The sequence below is a fragment of the Dermacentor andersoni genome, chromosome 1, assembly GCF_023375885.2.
Source record: "Dermacentor andersoni chromosome 1, qqDerAnde1_hic_scaffold, whole genome shotgun sequence".
Taxonomy (NCBI): domain Eukaryota; kingdom Metazoa; phylum Arthropoda; class Arachnida; order Ixodida; family Ixodidae; genus Dermacentor; species Dermacentor andersoni.
This window is the reverse complement of record NC_092814.1, coordinates 10,973,299-10,990,166: the sequence shown is the minus strand read 5'-3', so window position 1 is coordinate 10,990,166 and position 16,868 is coordinate 10,973,299. Positions and strand designations below refer to the sequence as shown.

Genomic DNA, 16,868 nt, shown 5'->3' with positions numbered 1-16,868 from the left:
TGTTTCTTGTGGCCGATGCACGCGGGTGCCCCGACAAAGACGACGAACGCTCTCGAGCTGTCGGCTGAACTGGCCAGCACTGCTGTTACCTTTTGTAAATATACTTTGTAAATAGTCTACAGTCTTAATCCTTAATTCATGTAACATTTTAGTGGAGGGTGCCGTTCCCCATCCTCGCCACGGAGCTCCGCAGCGGCCGCACTGTCCTGCTTTCCGCCATTGCTCCCGGTGACGACACCTCGTCTGCTTCTACTCTTGCGACCCCGACAACATCGTACGTTATGGTTACCAATCCCCGCAATCCTGGCATATTCTGCGGCCAAGATAATGTCAACATTAAGGACTGGCTCAACCTGCATGAGCGTGTTAGCCAAAACAACCGCTGGTACCCTACCATTATGCTAGCCAATGTCCTATTCTACTTGGGCGGAACTCCTCATGTCTGGTTCCAGACACACGAGGACGAGGACTCTAGCTAGGATGCCTTCAACGAGAAGCTCGTCGACCTCTTTGGAAATCCCACCGGTTGGCAGCTGGCTGCTAGAAAAGAGCTTGCTACCCGAGTTCACTCTTCTACTGAATCGTATGTCTCGTACATACAAGACTTGCTCGTTCTTTACCGGAAAGTCGACGAGTAAATGGCAGAGGTTGACAAAGTCGGCCACATACTCAAAGGGATCGCGGACGACGTTTTCAACTTGTTGGTCTTCAACAGTGTGTCCACCATCGACGTCATTGTCAAGGAATGCCACCGCTTTGAGCTCACCAAAAGCGCCGTGTCATTCCACAGTTCTCCCGCCACCCTACCACGGCTGCGACGTTGTCTTGCGTCGACCTTACCGCTTCCCCACCCTTAAATGAGCACGTCACATGTATTGTTCGCCAAGAACTCGAGGCTACAAGTCCTGCGCCATTCCATTAACGCCCACTTCAACCCACCATTGACCAACCAGCCCCAGCGATCTCCCTCATTCAGGCAGTTGTGCGGCAAGAATTTGCAAACCTAGGGTTTCCTGCTGCCTGCTCTGCTTCCCGACCTGACGCCCGACCGGTGCCGACTGCTCCGCCTCACGGTGATCTGTATTCCTCTCCCAGATACCGCAACCCTGCCAAGTGGAGAACTCCGGACAACAAGCCCATTTGCTTCCGTTGCCTCCGCATTGGCTACGCGGCTCGCCACTGCCGCACCTCCTGGACATCGCCGTATTCAAGCTCCTTTTCCCCATCTCCTCGCCCATATGCCAACCCGCGCCGTCGCTCACCTCGCCGTATGCCTCCTACCTCTGACATATCCGTTGATGTCAGTCGTCCTGCTCGCTCGCCGTCACCTCAGCGCTGTCGGTCGCCGTCGCTGTAGCCACGCCACTATTCGTCGCCGACCAATTGTGGACCATCCCGGACGGAAAACTAGATCATGCAGCTCCTGGAGGTAGTGCTGCATTATCTTCGTTGTGTCGAAATCCTCCATTGACGCTCCCAACGAACCAGAACTTACTTGATGTTCATGTCAGCAGTGTCCCTTTGACGGCGTTAATAGATACTGGAGCACAGGTGTCCATAATGATTTGTAGCCTTCGTCGTCAACTGAGGAAAGTTCTCGCGCCTCGTACTACTCGATCCGTGCGGTTGGCCAATGGCAGCACTGTTGACGTCGCTGGAATGTGTACTTCCCATATAAGTATCGCTGGCTGCCACATTCCTGTTCTTTTTACAGTGCTGACCGATTGTCCCCATGACCTAATCCTCGGACACGACTTTCTTACGGCGCATTCAGCTTTGATTGACTGTTCTGGCGGTACCCTTTCCCTCGAACTTCTCGCGCATATTCATGCTGAACTGCCGAACAACTTTAGTGTGACCGCCTTCGTCCGCCTGCTGCCTAAAGCCTTGACTTTCGTTGATTTGCTATCCTCTTTTCCTGTGCCCGATGGTGATTATGTCACCACACCTGTTCCTGATGTCCTTTTGATGCGCAATATCACTGTGCCCCACTCTGTCATCACCGTCGCCGATAACCGGACATGCCTGCCTGTCTTTAATTTTGGCGTGACAAAGGAAGTTCAACCCAAAAGCATATCGGTTGCAACACTTCGTGCTGTCGGAGATGACCACGTCACAACATTTTCCGTAGACGTCTGCTCCGATTCTTTACCATGTCCACAGGATGCTATTTGCCCTGACGCAACCTTTCGTCAAATGATTGCTGCAGACCTATTGCCTGAACAAGCAGCAGCTCTGTGTCGCCTTTTGGTTTCCTACCACTACATATTCAACCTTAGCAATTGCCAATTGGGCCAGACTTCAATTGTTAAGCATCACATAAATACTGGTGATGCCAGTCCTGTTCATCGCCGGCCATATCGAGTTTCTTCTTCAGGGCGTAAGGTTATTCAAGATGAAGTGACCAAGATGCTTGCCAAAGGCATTGTTGAACCTTCGTCGAGCCCTTGGGCGTCGCCGGGGCTTGTTAAAAAGAAAGATGGCACATTGCGTTCTTGCGTAGGTTATCATCATCTAAACCGCATTACCAAGAAAGGCGTCTACCCCTTGCCTAGCATTGGCGATGCCCTCGATTGTCTCCACGGTGCCAACTACTTTTCATTACTAGACCTGCGGTCTGGTTATTGGCAGATTTCTGTGGAGGAAAAAGACCAAGAGAAGACCGCGTTCGTCACTCCTGATGGTCTATATCAATTCAAAGTTATGCCATTCGGTCTATGCAACGCCCCGGCAACGTTCGAACGCATGATGTACTCTTTGCTTCCAGGGTTCAAATGGTCAACATGTCTCTGCTACCTAGGTGACGTTCTCGTATTTTTGCCTATATTTGAGACGCACCTTGAGCACTTATCAGCTGTTCAAGTCTTCCGCGAGGCTGGGCTCCAACTAAATTCCTCGAACTGTGACTTCGGTCGTCGGCAGATTACAGTGCTGGGCTACCTCGTCGACGTTTCTGGTATTCAACCAGACCCGGAGAAAATTCATGCTGTCACGTCTTTTCCTGTACCTCAGTCTGTCAAAGATGTTCGAAGTTTTGTAGGGCTCTGCTCCTACTTCCGACGCTTCGTTAAAGACTTCGCAGCGATTGCCTGACCTCTTACTGATCTTCTGAAGAAGGACGTGCCATTTATATGGAGCCCCGCTCAAACTGCCGCGTTTACCCACCTCACCAGCATTCTCACCACGCCACCTATACTGGCCCACTTTGACCCGTGCTCTCCTACAGAGCCGATGTCAGTGGTCACGGTATCGGAGTCATCTTAGCCCAGTGCCATCAGGGTCAAGATCGCGTTATTGCATGCGCTAGCCGCCTCCTCACAGCAGCGGAGCACAACTATTCGATTACAGATTGTGAATGCCTGGCTCTCATCTGGGCGGTTTCCAAATTCCGCCCGTACTTGTATGGCACGCACTTCTCTGTAATCACGGACCACCACACGCTCTGCTGGCTTCCCTCACTCAAGGATCCTACCGGCCGGCTTGGTCGCTGGCCTCTGCGGCTGCAAGAATATTCCTATACAGTAGTGTGCAAGTTGGGCCGGTTACATCAATACGCAGACTGTTTATCACGCTATCCAGCGGACAAACCACCTGCCGACTCTGACCCCGATACCGACGCTTGCGTTTTCTATGTTTCTCAGTTGCTAAACATTGCCGATGAGCAACGTCGTGATGCCACTTTGCGTGCCATCATTGATGGCTTGGAATCTTCGCCTTCTGATTCGTCCCTTCATCTGTTCTTCGGGATGGTGTATTATACCATCACAATGTACACCCCAACGGTCCTGCCCTACACCTCGTCATTCCTAAGCATCTCCGGTCAGCTGTTCTCCGAGAACTTCACGATTTACCAACGGCAGGTCACCTTGGCGTCTCCCGCACCTAGACCGGATACGCCAAAGCTTCTTTTGGCCAGGCCTTGTCCGCTCTGTCTGGAAATATGTTGCGGCATGCGAAAAATGCCAGCTCCAAAAAACACCATCGATGCTCCCTGCCGGGTGCCTTCAACTGCTCGACATTCTTTCGGAGCCGTTCTTTTGCGTTGGCTTGGACTTGGCCCTTTCCCGATATCTACGTCTGGCAACAAGTGGGTCACTGTCGCGACAGATTATTCCATGCACTACGCCATCACCAGAGCGCTTCCAACAAGCTGCATCACAGATGTCGCCAATTTTATTTTACGCGACGTGATTCTGCAGCATGGTGCTCGACATCAACTGCTCACAGACCGTGGTCGGACATTTCTTTCTCAAGTCATCGCCGACATCCTGCAGTCCGGCTCCACCAAGCACAAGCTGACTACGTCTTAGCAACCACAGACTAATGGTCTCACTGAGCATCTGAATCACGCCCTAACAGACATGCTTGCAAAGTACGTCTCGTCCGACCATACTGATTGGGACATTGCCCTGCCTTATGTAACTTTTACATATAATTTTTCGCGCCACGACACTGCCGGTTATTCCCCGTTCTTTCTGCTGTTCGGCCGAGAATCCACATTGCCACTGGACACATCCCTTCCATCCGCCACAGCAGAGACCAGCGAGTATGCCCTTGATGCCATTACCAGGGCAGCTCAAGCACGCGAAATTGCCCGCGCTCACCTCCTGACCCCTCAAGAGAAGCAACGGTGCTTGTACGATCGCCAACACAAAGACGTCCACTTTTCGCTTGGATCTCTGGTACTTCTGTGGTCCCCAACTCATCAGGTTGGCCTGTCAGAAAAAACTCCTGTCTCGGTACACAGGGCCATATCGAGTGCTGTGGGCCGTGACTCCAGTTACCTACGAAATCGCTCTAATCAGTACCAGTGCCTCATCTGCCCCAAATTCCACTGACGTCGTGCATGTCGCACGCCTCAAGCCATATTACTCTCCTGTTGTCACCAATATTTAGACGCCCCGGGAAGGTTCTTCCGCCGCCGGGAGTAATGATACATGCATATTGCGTGTTTCTTGTGGCCGATGCACGCAGGCGCCCCGACGAAGACGACGGACACTCTCTGGCTCTCGAGCTGTCGGCTGAACTGGCCAGCGCTGCTGTTACCTTTTGTAAATATACTTTGTAAATATACTTTGTAAATAGTCTCCAGTCTTAATCCTTCGTTCGCGTAACAATATTTACGGACTCTTTAAGCATAGTCAAGGCTTTAATGTCGCTGCAAAAGCACAGAAATCCTGTAATAAGTAGAATCTGCTTCTGTGCACTAGCTATGCAGCTGTAGAACGTAACTTGATATGCTGGGTTCCTGGCCTCAGGCATGCAGGGTAATATTGCCCATTAACTAGCTACACCCACAGCTACAAGAACTTGCAGCATTCCCGTAGCTGTCGCCGCTACAGATTTGAAAACTTTACTGCGGAGAAAACTATGAAGTTATTGGCAACACCTCTGGGATGCTGAAATGTCTAATAACCTTCACCTAATTAAACCAGTTAGGCATTTGGCCATTAACAACAAAATCACGGAAAGCCGATGTCCTCATAACTCGGCTGAGAATAGGACACATCATTCATTCATTCATTCATTCATTCATTCATTCATTCATTCATTCATTCATTCATTCTATATACTGTCAGCCCCATTTGGGCTGTTACAAGGTGGAAAAAGAAGAAAACATTCATACTCAAAAACTGAAGTACTCCCTATACAAACAATTATGAATAACCTATACACTAAAATTATACAATTGAAGGATAGCCAAGTCACATCACTCAGATGTACAGCAAACAACCATGATATGAAACTGTACAACATCCTGGAACACTGCATCATTCAGGTTTTTCAGGAAAGAAGCTACTCCTTCAGATCAAACAATGGAGTTCGACAGCCTGTTCCACTCACTGATCGCCTGCGGAAAAGAACTACTTATGGGGAGACGCTTTTCAAGACAACTTTTTTTATTACTTGTACTAGAGGTATCGAAATTGAAATTCAGGCAGTTATAGAAGTTCTTATGCAGATTTCAAGTGTTTTATTGCTTTTTGTGTAGCTGTTATAGTTCATCGTTATGTGATGCCCAATGGCAAAATAGTCTTCTTTGTGGGCACTTTTTTATGTACTAAATTTTCACAAAAAACATCTTGCTGCAACATGTTTAGTTCTTTGTAGATCACAAAGTGCCGATATCTAACCAAACAGCGTGTACAATTACTGGAACTATGCAAAAAAGATTAGAGCATTTCAACAAATTTTTTTTCTTGATTCCCTGAAATATAACTTTGTGCTTTCGCAACTACTGCTGGGAGATATTGCAGTTTCAAATAGGTATCAGCACTTGCATATCTTCAAGAGTATTAAAATTAAATTATGGGGTTTTACGTGCCAAAACCACTTTCTGATTATGAGGCACGCCGTAGTGGAGAACTCCGGAAATTTCGACCACCTGGGGTTCTTTAACGTGCACCTAAATCTAAGTACACGGGTGTTTTCGCATTTCGCCCCCATCGAAATGCGGCCACCGTGGCCGGGATTCGATCCAGCGACCTCGTGCTCAGCAGCCTAACACCATAGCCACTGAGCAACCACGGCGGGTCTTCAAGAGTATGTGTGCTAAATTTCGCTAGTATAAGACAATTATAAGTGTACAAGGTTATTTTCATGTGATTGGGGAAAAAATTAGTTGAACTGTCCTTATTTTTTTTTTTTTTTTCATAGCTGCAGCAATCGTAGATGCTGTTTGAATAGATATAGGCGCTTAGCGGTCTACAAAAGGCTAAGTAAGCTACAGCACAAAGCTTTTTCTGAAAATATATTACCCAATAAAGAGCCCACAAAACTACTATATTTTTGTTTTATTTATTTTTATTTACTTATACATACTGCAGCCTCAATGAGGCTATTGCAGGAGTGGGAGGAACAACAAACATACAAACATTTATAAACAAGCTTGCGTGAATTGTTTCAGAGGTAGTGAACGGATGTTGCCCGGTAATGAATTCCAGACTTCAATTGTTGATGGAAAAAAACTATGTTTAAAGGAATAAGTGCGGGCATAAAAGGTTGAGATATTTAGAGCACGGTGACCCCTCCTACATAAGGGTTTGGAAAAAATCAAATAGTTATCTAGAGAGAAGAGGCAAGGAGAATTGATTAACGTGTGAAGGAATTTTAGGCATTCAAGTTTGCGACACTCACTCCTGCAAGAGGAGTGAGACCAAGTATGAGAAGAGAGTTAGACGGCGAAAATTCCTTGTCCTATCTCCTGCAAACAAAACGCACTGCCTTTTTTTTTTGCACTGATTCTAGTTTTTTGACGTCACAGTGTTCGTATGGATTCCATACAACGAAGCTATATTTGAGGATGGGGCGAATGAGGGTTTTATATGTAAGAAGTTTAGTTTCTTGAGCAAGACGCAGCATACGATATAAGTAACCTAGCCATTGTGTAGGACATAACTCAAGAACTATAGTGGCTACATACAAACTAATGACATATTTGAAATCTGCTTGTAATGCTCTATAAGTGGGTGGATTTTCAAATCTTTTGTACAACTTTTTAAAACAATGTTTTTTTTTTTGAGGAACATCTCTCCTTAAAGGAATCGTTGTGGGATCTGGAGGAGGAAAGTGCATGCTATTCCGGTGCCTTGATGTTTCCCCAGTTTTTATTTCTGTGTACTTTGATTTGTCAAGTTTTACTTGTGTAGTAATTATGAGAGAGTAATTTGAGCCTCTTATAACCCAGTCCTTGTTTTCTAGTGGTTGAAGGTGCGCCAGTTTACAGAGCTCAGTCGGAGAGGGGAAACCCTGATATTTATTAAATATGAAAGAAGTTGTGAGTCATCGTATTTTATCAAGTTTACCGCTATTACTTTTTGTATGCGGGTTCTATATTACCTTCATACTCCAGAATTGGCCGTGCTGGCACCTTGAAAGCCAAGCATTTAATTTCTGGACTTCCATTATGCAGGTTTCTCCGAAGTCTCCACAATGCCCTGTTGGCCTTAGTGCAAACGGAGTTGATGTGCAAATTCCATGTTAAATCTGAAGTTACCAATAAACCTAAGCATTTATGTTCCTCTACTCTGGCAAGTTTATTTTCATTTGTAGAGTACGTCCATTCTAGGATGCGTTTCTTTCTGGATACGCTCATTACAACTGACTTTGCTGTATTTAAATCCATCTGTCACTTACTGCACCAATGTTTTATTTTTTGGAGGTTTAGATTTAGTTCTATTTGATCAGAATGAGTAGTAATTGTGTTATACAATGCACAGTCGTCTTCAAGATACCGTAAGGGGACCGTACTATCTTTGGGCAAATCATTAATAAAAATGAAAAACAAAGGAGGGCCCAAGACACTACCCTGGGAACTCCAGATATAATGTTAGCAAGTTTAGATTTTTTGTGTTCATTTGGACATACTGCTGTTGATTGAAGAAATAGAAGGAGACCCATTTAGTTGGGGTTTTTGAATATAGAGTTAATTTTTAACAATAATTTTGGATGAGACACTTTGTCGAATGCTTTCGCGAAATCTAAAATATTATGTCGTCCTGACCTCAAGAGTTGATTGCGGAAGAGAGGTCATGAACAAGTTCGAAGAGCTGAGTAATCGTAGATAGCTGTTTCGGAATCCATGTTGTTGTGGGTACATTATATTGTAATCATCAAGGTATGCCAAAAGATGCTTAGAAACAATATGCTCAAGAAGCTTTGAACAAGTACTTGTAAGTGAAATGGGACGAAATTTTTTACAGTCGCTACTACTACCACCTTTGTGTATCGGTATGACCTTAGCTTGCTTCCAAGCATTGGGAAAGCAGCCACTGGTTATCGAGGACTGGAAAATAATTGTCAAATACTTAGAAACCCATACTGCATATCTATGTAGAAATTCATTTGGTATTCTGTTTGGTCCTGGGCTTTTCTTTTTATCGATTTTAAAGAGCAAAATCAATTTGCAAATCAATCAATTGTGATTTCACCTATAGCAGGTATGTCTGAGGTCTCTTTATAAACTGGTAATGCTCCGTCATTGTAGGAAAACACCGATAAAAAAAAGGAATTAAAACTTTCAGTATGTGCTTGTAGGTCTTCTTTATCAGCATTAAGACGAGTTTGTGCATTTGGATTTATGTATCTCGAGAACTTTTCGGGCACTTCGTGCAATAATTTTTTCAATTTTACATTCTGAATATTATCTTTGAATTCTTTAATAAGACGCCTCAACTCCTGGTTCATAGCAGGAATGGTTCTCTTCCCTTCAAGACTAGGTTTTTTTTAGTATGTTTCCCGTTTCAGGTGCCTTTTGGCATGGATCGCTTCACGTGTTATCCAAGCATTTTTCATTACTAGTATTTTCTGGCACGTTCGAATACAGATTTGAATGCATTCGGTAACCACTCGCAAGAAATAGTCCCATAGCTTATCCATACTAGCATTTAACTTTTGTATAAGAACAAAAGTATCGAAGGAGTGTTCAAGCCTTTTTAGAACTGATAAGTCGTCAGCAGCCACAAAATTCAAAACCGTATTTCTGAATACACAATGTGACTTGGCAGGCGCCATATCCAAAGAAAAGATTACCATCTTATGATCTGATATACCCTCAATTACATTGTAGTTCTTAACATTCATTTCCAGGTGTGGTGATACAAATACAAGGTCGAGAATAGAGGATGCACTCATAAAAACGTGTGTAATCGGACACAATTTGGCATAAGTTAAAATAAAACGCAAGTTCAAAAAGCTGCTCACAATGCGCTACTTCAGTCCTTTCAATTTTATGTAAATACCATTGAATTCCTGGTAAGTTGAAATCCCCATAGCAAAATTATTTTATCATCCTGGCACATATTGGAATCCATAAAACTTCTTAAGTTGGTCAGAATCCCAGCAGGAGAACTGGAGGCTCTGTACCTAACACCAATGTACGCTGGGTGATTGCTCAGTCGAAGGTTAACCCAAACAGCATCAATATCACCAGAATCTAGTGGAACCTAAATTTTATGTCATCTTTAATCATGCATGCTACCCCTCTCCCGTTTCTGTCTTTCCTTACTAAGATGTAGCCTGGCAGTGTAACTTCAACATCACGTGCATCACTGTGTAACCATGTCTTGTGTAACCATGTCTTGGCGATTGCCAATATGTCAGGATTATGTGCCAGGATTACACTTTCAATTGAATGGTTTTGTATCATATCAGGTATCAATACTTGCCTGCTATCAGCAGCCGGTTCAGTGCAACGTGCTCCCTTACCCTCTCCCCTGTTAACTCCTACCTTCTCTCCTCACGGCCCTATAAATGTACGAACCGCAATAAACATGCATTTATTGTTTCCTTAATTCGTGCTGTTCATCGTCACGATACATAGTGTCAGAAGTGGGATAGGCACCCTCGTCCGTGAGCAGCAGGGCGATCGCAACTACAACGCAAGAATGGACAGCATCAGACCATCGGAGCGACTGCGCATCAACGGAGGCGGCGGTAAGAGCTGGAGCATCTTCAAACAAAAGTTTGAAATCTTTTGGCAACAACTTCGTGCACCGAAAAGCCAAGATCCAGCGCAGTGAAAACAGCACAGTTTCTCTGCTTGGCGGGTGAAGACGCCTTGGAAGTCTTCAATAATTTTACTTTTTCCGCGGGAGAAAGCAAAGAGGACTATGACCCGGTGGCCGCCAAGTTTGAGCCATACTGCATCGACCAGCAAAACGACGTGCATGAAAGATACATCTTTCGCACTCGCCTTCAAGCTGAAGGGGAATCCTTCGAACAGTTTCTGTGGGACCTGAAGAAACAAGCCAGGTACTGCAACTTCGGCAACATGGTCGACGACATGGTGCGTGACCGAATCGTTTTTGGCACGAACTCCCCCAAGCTTCGGGAGAAGATGCTAAGGGACAAAAAGCTGACGCTGGGAAAAGCTGTCACGATATGCAAGACAGCAGAGACTGCAGCCCGTGAGAGCAAAGTTTGGAACACACGAAAGGACGAGACTGAAGTGGATGCGATTAGTTCGAGCAGGCAAACGCCGAAAGTACCGAAGCATCCTCAACGGGATAACAGATGTACTCGCTGCGGCCGAATACACGCCCCACGCCGTTGCCCAGCGTATGGGAAAACATGCCACACATGCCAGGGGCTCAACCACTTCGCATCTTGTTGCAGATCAACAGGCGTAAACGAGATTCAGCATGAAGACAACTTCGAAGTGCTAAACGTCGCTGTTGGAACCATCGACAACAGTCGCGACTGGCGGGTCAAGGCGAACATTGGCGGCCCAGAAGTTGTGTTCAAAGTCGACACCGGCTCACAAGCAAACATCATACCCTTGTCAGTGTACCGCAAGCTGCGCATTGCTGCATTGATGCCGTTTGGCGCGACACTCCGCTCGTATAACGGTGGGCTCATCAAACATTGCGGCAAGGTTGCAACAAAAGTAATAGTGGGAGACTATGATATAGCCGCTGACTTTTTCGTGGTAAAAAAGAACCACCACTCGATACTGGGACTCGAGACAAGCGAGAGATTGGGCCTGATCCAACGAGTGGTAGAGGCAGTCACGACCACAGCAGGGGACGTAGCCCAGCAGTTTCCTGGACTGTTCAAAGGAACTGGATGTCTTCAGCGAAAACACAGAATAATACTACAAGGACGCCGTACCTGTCATCCGGCCAGCGCGAAGAGTGTTCCTGTCTCTTCAGCAGCTGCTGCGTGCCGAATTGGACAGAATGGAACAAGAAGGCATCGTACGGAAAATGAGCAACCCGACCGACTGGGTAAGCCCATTAGTTATCGTGCGCAAGAAAGATGGCAAGCTGAGAGTATGTCTCGACCCTAGGCAAATTAACGACAGCCTGAAGTGCGAACATTATCAGATGCCTCGTCGAGAGGACATTGAGGTGGAGCTGACAGGTGCAAAATTTTTTTCACGTCTGGACGCGAAAGCTGGGTTCCATCAAATTCCGTTAGATGAGGAGTCGTCTAAAATTTGCACGTTTTCAACGCCCTTTGGACGTTATTGTTTTCTGCGGCTCCCTTTCGGCATTGCGTCGACCAGCGAAGTATTACAGAAAGCCCTGAATGAGATATTTGATGGACTTCAAGGTGTGTGCGTGTTCGTCGATGATGTACTCATTTTGGGCACAACTAGGGCAGAGCATGACGAAAGGCTGCGAAGTGTTCTATCCGCGGCTGAAGGGGCAGGCTTAACGTTCAATGCGGCAAAATGCCAGTTCGGCATTGAAGAAATCGCATTCTTGGGCGACATTATTAGCAGCAGAGGCATAAGACCAAACCCCGCTCTAGTGAAGAGCCTTGTTGAATATGCCAAAACCGAAAAATAAACAAGCAGTGCAAAGAATGATTGGCGTTATGAACTACTTCAGCAAATACCTGCCAGCACTAGCTCAGCGAACTGCGTTGCGGTCGCTTATCAAGCAGGACGTGCTCTTCGAGTGGACACCTAATCACGAGAGGGACTGGCAGGAAATTTGCAAAGCATTGACCGAAGCACCGTTACTGGCAATATTTGATCCAACCAAAGAAACAAAAGTGACATCAGACCCCTCACAAGCTGGCGTAGGCTCAGCCCTGCTGCAGCGTCAGGGTGCCGCCTTCAGGCCGGTGGCATATGCGTCACGAGTCTTGACAGAAACCGAACAGCGATATTCGCAAATCGAGAAAGAAGCACTTGCTCTTGTCTATGGATGCGAGAAATTTCATCACTTTGTGTACGGCCGTCCGGTTCTCTTGGAAAGTGACCACCGGCCGCTAATGGATATCGCGAAAAAAAGCAATTGGGGATATGCCGCCCAGAGTTCAGCGTTTCTTTTTACGACTGCTAAAGTACAACTACAAACTATCATACGTTCCAGGCAAACAGATGGACCTTGCCGATATGCTGTCAAGGTCGCCGATCCCTGAGAGCGACGTCAAGGTGGACACGGATGACGTTGAAGTGCACGCCATCAAGATACTGTCGACAACCGTGAGTGAAAGAACAATGACGCACCTTCTGCGCAAGACTTCGGCGGATCCTTATTTGCAGGTTGTTGTAGAACACATTTCGACAGGCAAGCCCATAGAAGGTTGCCTAAAGTCTGTTGCATCGGAGCTGTCATAATTCCCACGAGCATGCGTGCTGAGACATTAAAGCGGATTCATGCAGGACATCTTGGTATCGCTAAGAGCAAAGCAAGAGCTAGGCAACTCGTTTACTGGCCCGGGATAAATTCTGACATAGAAGCATGGAACCAGAAATGTGGAATCTGCAGAAAGTACGCTTACAGTCAGCCCGCAGAACCATTAATGCTTCGTTCAACACCGACCCAAGCCTGGCAGCGACTTGGTGCCGATATATTTCAGTATGGAGGAAAGTATTATTTGTGCGCTTATGACACGATGTCAAACTTTCCAGACGTCGAGAAGTTGCCCGATCTCAGTGCGTGTACTGTCATCGAAAGACTTAGCGCAATGTTTTCAAGATATGGCATACCATCAGAAGTTTGCACTGATAACGGACCTCAATTTTCTTCCCGCGAGTTTGCACGCTTTTCAAAACTGTATGACTTTAAGCACGTGACATCTAGCCCACATTTCCGCGCTCCAATGGCCTTGCGGAAAAGGGCGTTCAAGTGATCAAAAGGATTCTTGAAAAGACAAGCGAAGGAAATGATGATTTTTGGCTTGGCGTATTAAATTACAGAACAAGTCCTTTGGAAGACGGCCGGTCGCCTGGAGAGCTGCTTCAAGGAAGGAGCCTTCACACCCCCTTGCCGGACTTCCGCCCGCAGCCGATTACCCAGGTCAGCAAGCACAAGCAGTCACGACACTACTGCCGGAACTTCCCACCCCTTGAAGAAGGTGATGTCGTACGCATAAGAGGGTCCTCATGGGCAAGAAAAGGTCAGGTGATCGCACCGGCTGGACCGCGGTCCTACCTAGTTCAAGCCAATGACAGCGTTCTGCGGCGCAACTGGCAGCACTTGCTCGCGACCATGGAGCGATTAGCTTCATGCTCATCGGATGAGAGCAACTCCGCCGAGAACCAACCACCTGAGAACCAACCAACTGAAACCCAGCGTGCCCCATCATCGCCACAGGACCCTGCAGTCACTGGTGCGACGGCAAACCTCCACTGCCGCCACTGCCTCCACTGCCTCCACTGCCAAGGCGGTCCACGCGACCCACAAGGCCACCCATGCAGTTAGCCTACAACATGAACTTTCAACAAATTACCGATGGCCAATGACGAACATTAAAAGGGGGGGGGGGGGAATGTATCATCATCATCATCATCATCATCAGCCTGATTACGCCCACTGCAGGGCAAAGGCCTCTCCCATACTTCTCCAACTACCCCGGTCATGTACTAATTGTGGCCATGTTGACCCTCCAAACTTCCTAATCTCATCTGCCCACCTAACTTTCTGTCGCCCCCTGCTACGCTTCCCTTCCCTCGGAATCCAGTCCGTAACCCTTAATGACCATCGGTTATCTTCCCTCCTCATTACATGTCCTGCCCATGCCCATTTCTTTTTCTTGATTTCAACTAAGATGTCAATAACGCGCGTTTGTTTCCTCACCCAATCTGCTCTTTTCTTATCCCTTAACGTTACACCTATCATTCTTCTTTCCATAGCTCGTTGCGTCGTCCTCAATTTAAGTAGAACCCTTTTCGTAAGCCTCCAGGTTTCTGCCCCGTACGTGAGTACTGGTAAGACACAGCTGTTATACACTTTTCTCTTGAGGGATAATGGCAACCTGCTGTTCATGATCTGCGAATGCCTGCCAAACGCACCCCAGCCCATTCTTATTCTTCTGATTATTTCACTCTCATGATCTGGATCAGCAGTCACTACCTGTCCTAAGTAGATGTATTCTCTTACCACTTCCAGTGCCTCGCTACCTATCGTAAACTGCTGTTCCCTTCCGAGACTGTTAAACATTACTTTAGTTTTCTGCAGATTCATTTTTAGTCCCACCCTTCTGCTCTGCCTCTCCAGATCCGTGAGCATGCATTGCAGTTGGTCCCCTGAGTTACTAAGCAAGGCAATATCATCAGCGAAGCGCAAGTTACTAAGGTATTCTCCATTTACTCTTATCCCCAATTCTTCCCAATCCAGGTGTCTGAATATCTCCTGTAAACACGCTGTGAATAGGATTGGAGAGATCGTATCTCCCTGCCTGACGCCTTTCTTTATTGGGATTTTGTTGCTTTCTTTATGGAGGAGTACAGTGGCTGTGGAGCCGCTATAGATATCTTTCAGTATTTTTACATACGGCTCGTCTACACCCTGATTCCGCAATGCCTCCATGACTGCTGAGGTTTCGACTGAATCAAACGCTTTCTCGTAATCAATGAAAGCTATATATAATGGTTGGTTATATTCCGCACATTTCTCTATCACCTGATTGATAGTGTGAATATGATCTATTGTTGAGTAGCCTTTACGGAATCCTGCCTGGTCCTTTGGTTGACGGAAGTCTAAGGTGTTCCGGATTCTATTTGCAATTACCTTAGTAAATACTTTGTAGGCAACGGACAGTAAGCTGATTGGTCTATAATTTTTCAAGTCTTTGGCGTCGCCTTTCTTATGGATTAGGATTATGTTAGCGTTCTTCCAAGATTCCGGTACGCTCGAGGTCTTGAGGCATTGTGTATACAGGGTGGCCAGTTTTTCTAGAACAATCTGCCCACCATCCTTCAGCAAATCTGCTGTTACCTGATCCTCCCCAGCTGCCTTCCCCCTTTGCATAGCTCCCAAGGCTTTCTTTACTTCTTCCGGCGTTACTTCTGGGATATCGAATTCCTCTAGATTATTCTCTCTTCCATTATCATCGTGGGTACCACTCGTACTGTATAAATCTCTATAGAACTCCTCAGCGACTTGAACTATCTCATCCATATTAGTAATGATATTGCCGGCTTTGTCTCTTAACGCATACATCTGATTCTTGCCAATTCCTAGTTTCTTCTTCACTGCTTTTAGGCTTCCTCCGTTCCTGAGAGCTTGTTCAATTCTATCCATGTTATACTTCCTTATGTCCGCTGTCTTACGCTTGTTGATTAACTTCGAAAGTTCTGCCAGTTCTATTCTAGCTGTAGGGTTAGAGGCTTTCATACATTGGCGTTTCTTGATCAGATCTTTCGTCTCCTGCGATAGCTTACTGGTATCCTGTCTAACGGAGTTACCACCGACTTCTATTGCACACTCCTTAATGATGCCCACAAGATTGTCGTTCATTGCTTCAACACTAAGGTCCTAATGTATCATATCGGGTATCAATACTTGCCTGCTATCAGCAGCCGGTTCAGTGCAACGTGCTTCCTTACCCTCTCCCCTGTTAACTCCTACCTTCTCTCCCCACGGCCCTATAAATGTACGAACCGCAATAAACATGCATTCATTGTTTCCTGAATTCGTGCTGTTCATCGTCATGATATAGGTTTTATTCAACACGCTTCAGGCATGTAGGTTTATGATCGTAAAGTCTTTAGGTCTGTCAAGTCATCAATGGTCTGGTTTAGCAAAGGCGTTGCACTTGACTTTTTCTTTGGAATTATCATTCCAGACATACAGAACATTGTTGATCATCATTTTATCATAAATCAGTCTTACTTTCGTTGCCTTCTTTCTCTCTTCAACACTAGAAATCCACAAGTTTTTCCGTATCTCAGTAACTCTTCTAGAGTAGATCTCACTAATGCTAATAAAATGAGTGCCTTTTAGCTTGAAACAATTCTTCAATATTTTTACTTTGTCCCGGTAGTCAGAAACTCTAATAATTACTGGGTGATTTTTGCCAGGAAGTTTCCTTCCCAGTCTATGTATCCTTTCTATTGAGTTGAGTTTTTGATTAAGAATGCAGCCAAATATGTCATTTACTTTTCTCAATAAGTCGTCATCATTCTCAGC

At 46.0% G+C, this 16,868-nt stretch overlaps 1 protein-coding gene across 2 annotated transcripts in view; it reads left to right on the top strand.

The window, feature by feature from the left end:
• The window catches only part of vnc (GNAT family N-acetyltransferase vnc), a 158,280-nt gene that overhangs the window by 42,758 nt on the left and 98,654 nt on the right, over window positions 1-16,868 (top strand). Inside the window, exon 1 of one of the 2 annotated variants that reach the window (XM_055061191.2) lies at window positions 12,825-12,937. The exons of the other annotated variant lie outside the window; for it this stretch is intronic. Within the exon in view, the coding sequence (XP_054917166.1) occupies window positions 12,833-12,937 (105 nt within the window). The 5' untranslated portion in view covers window positions 12,825-12,832. Of the gene's footprint in view, window positions 1-12,824; window positions 12,938-16,868 lie in introns of those variants that run through there. 2 annotated transcript variants of the gene reach the window in all.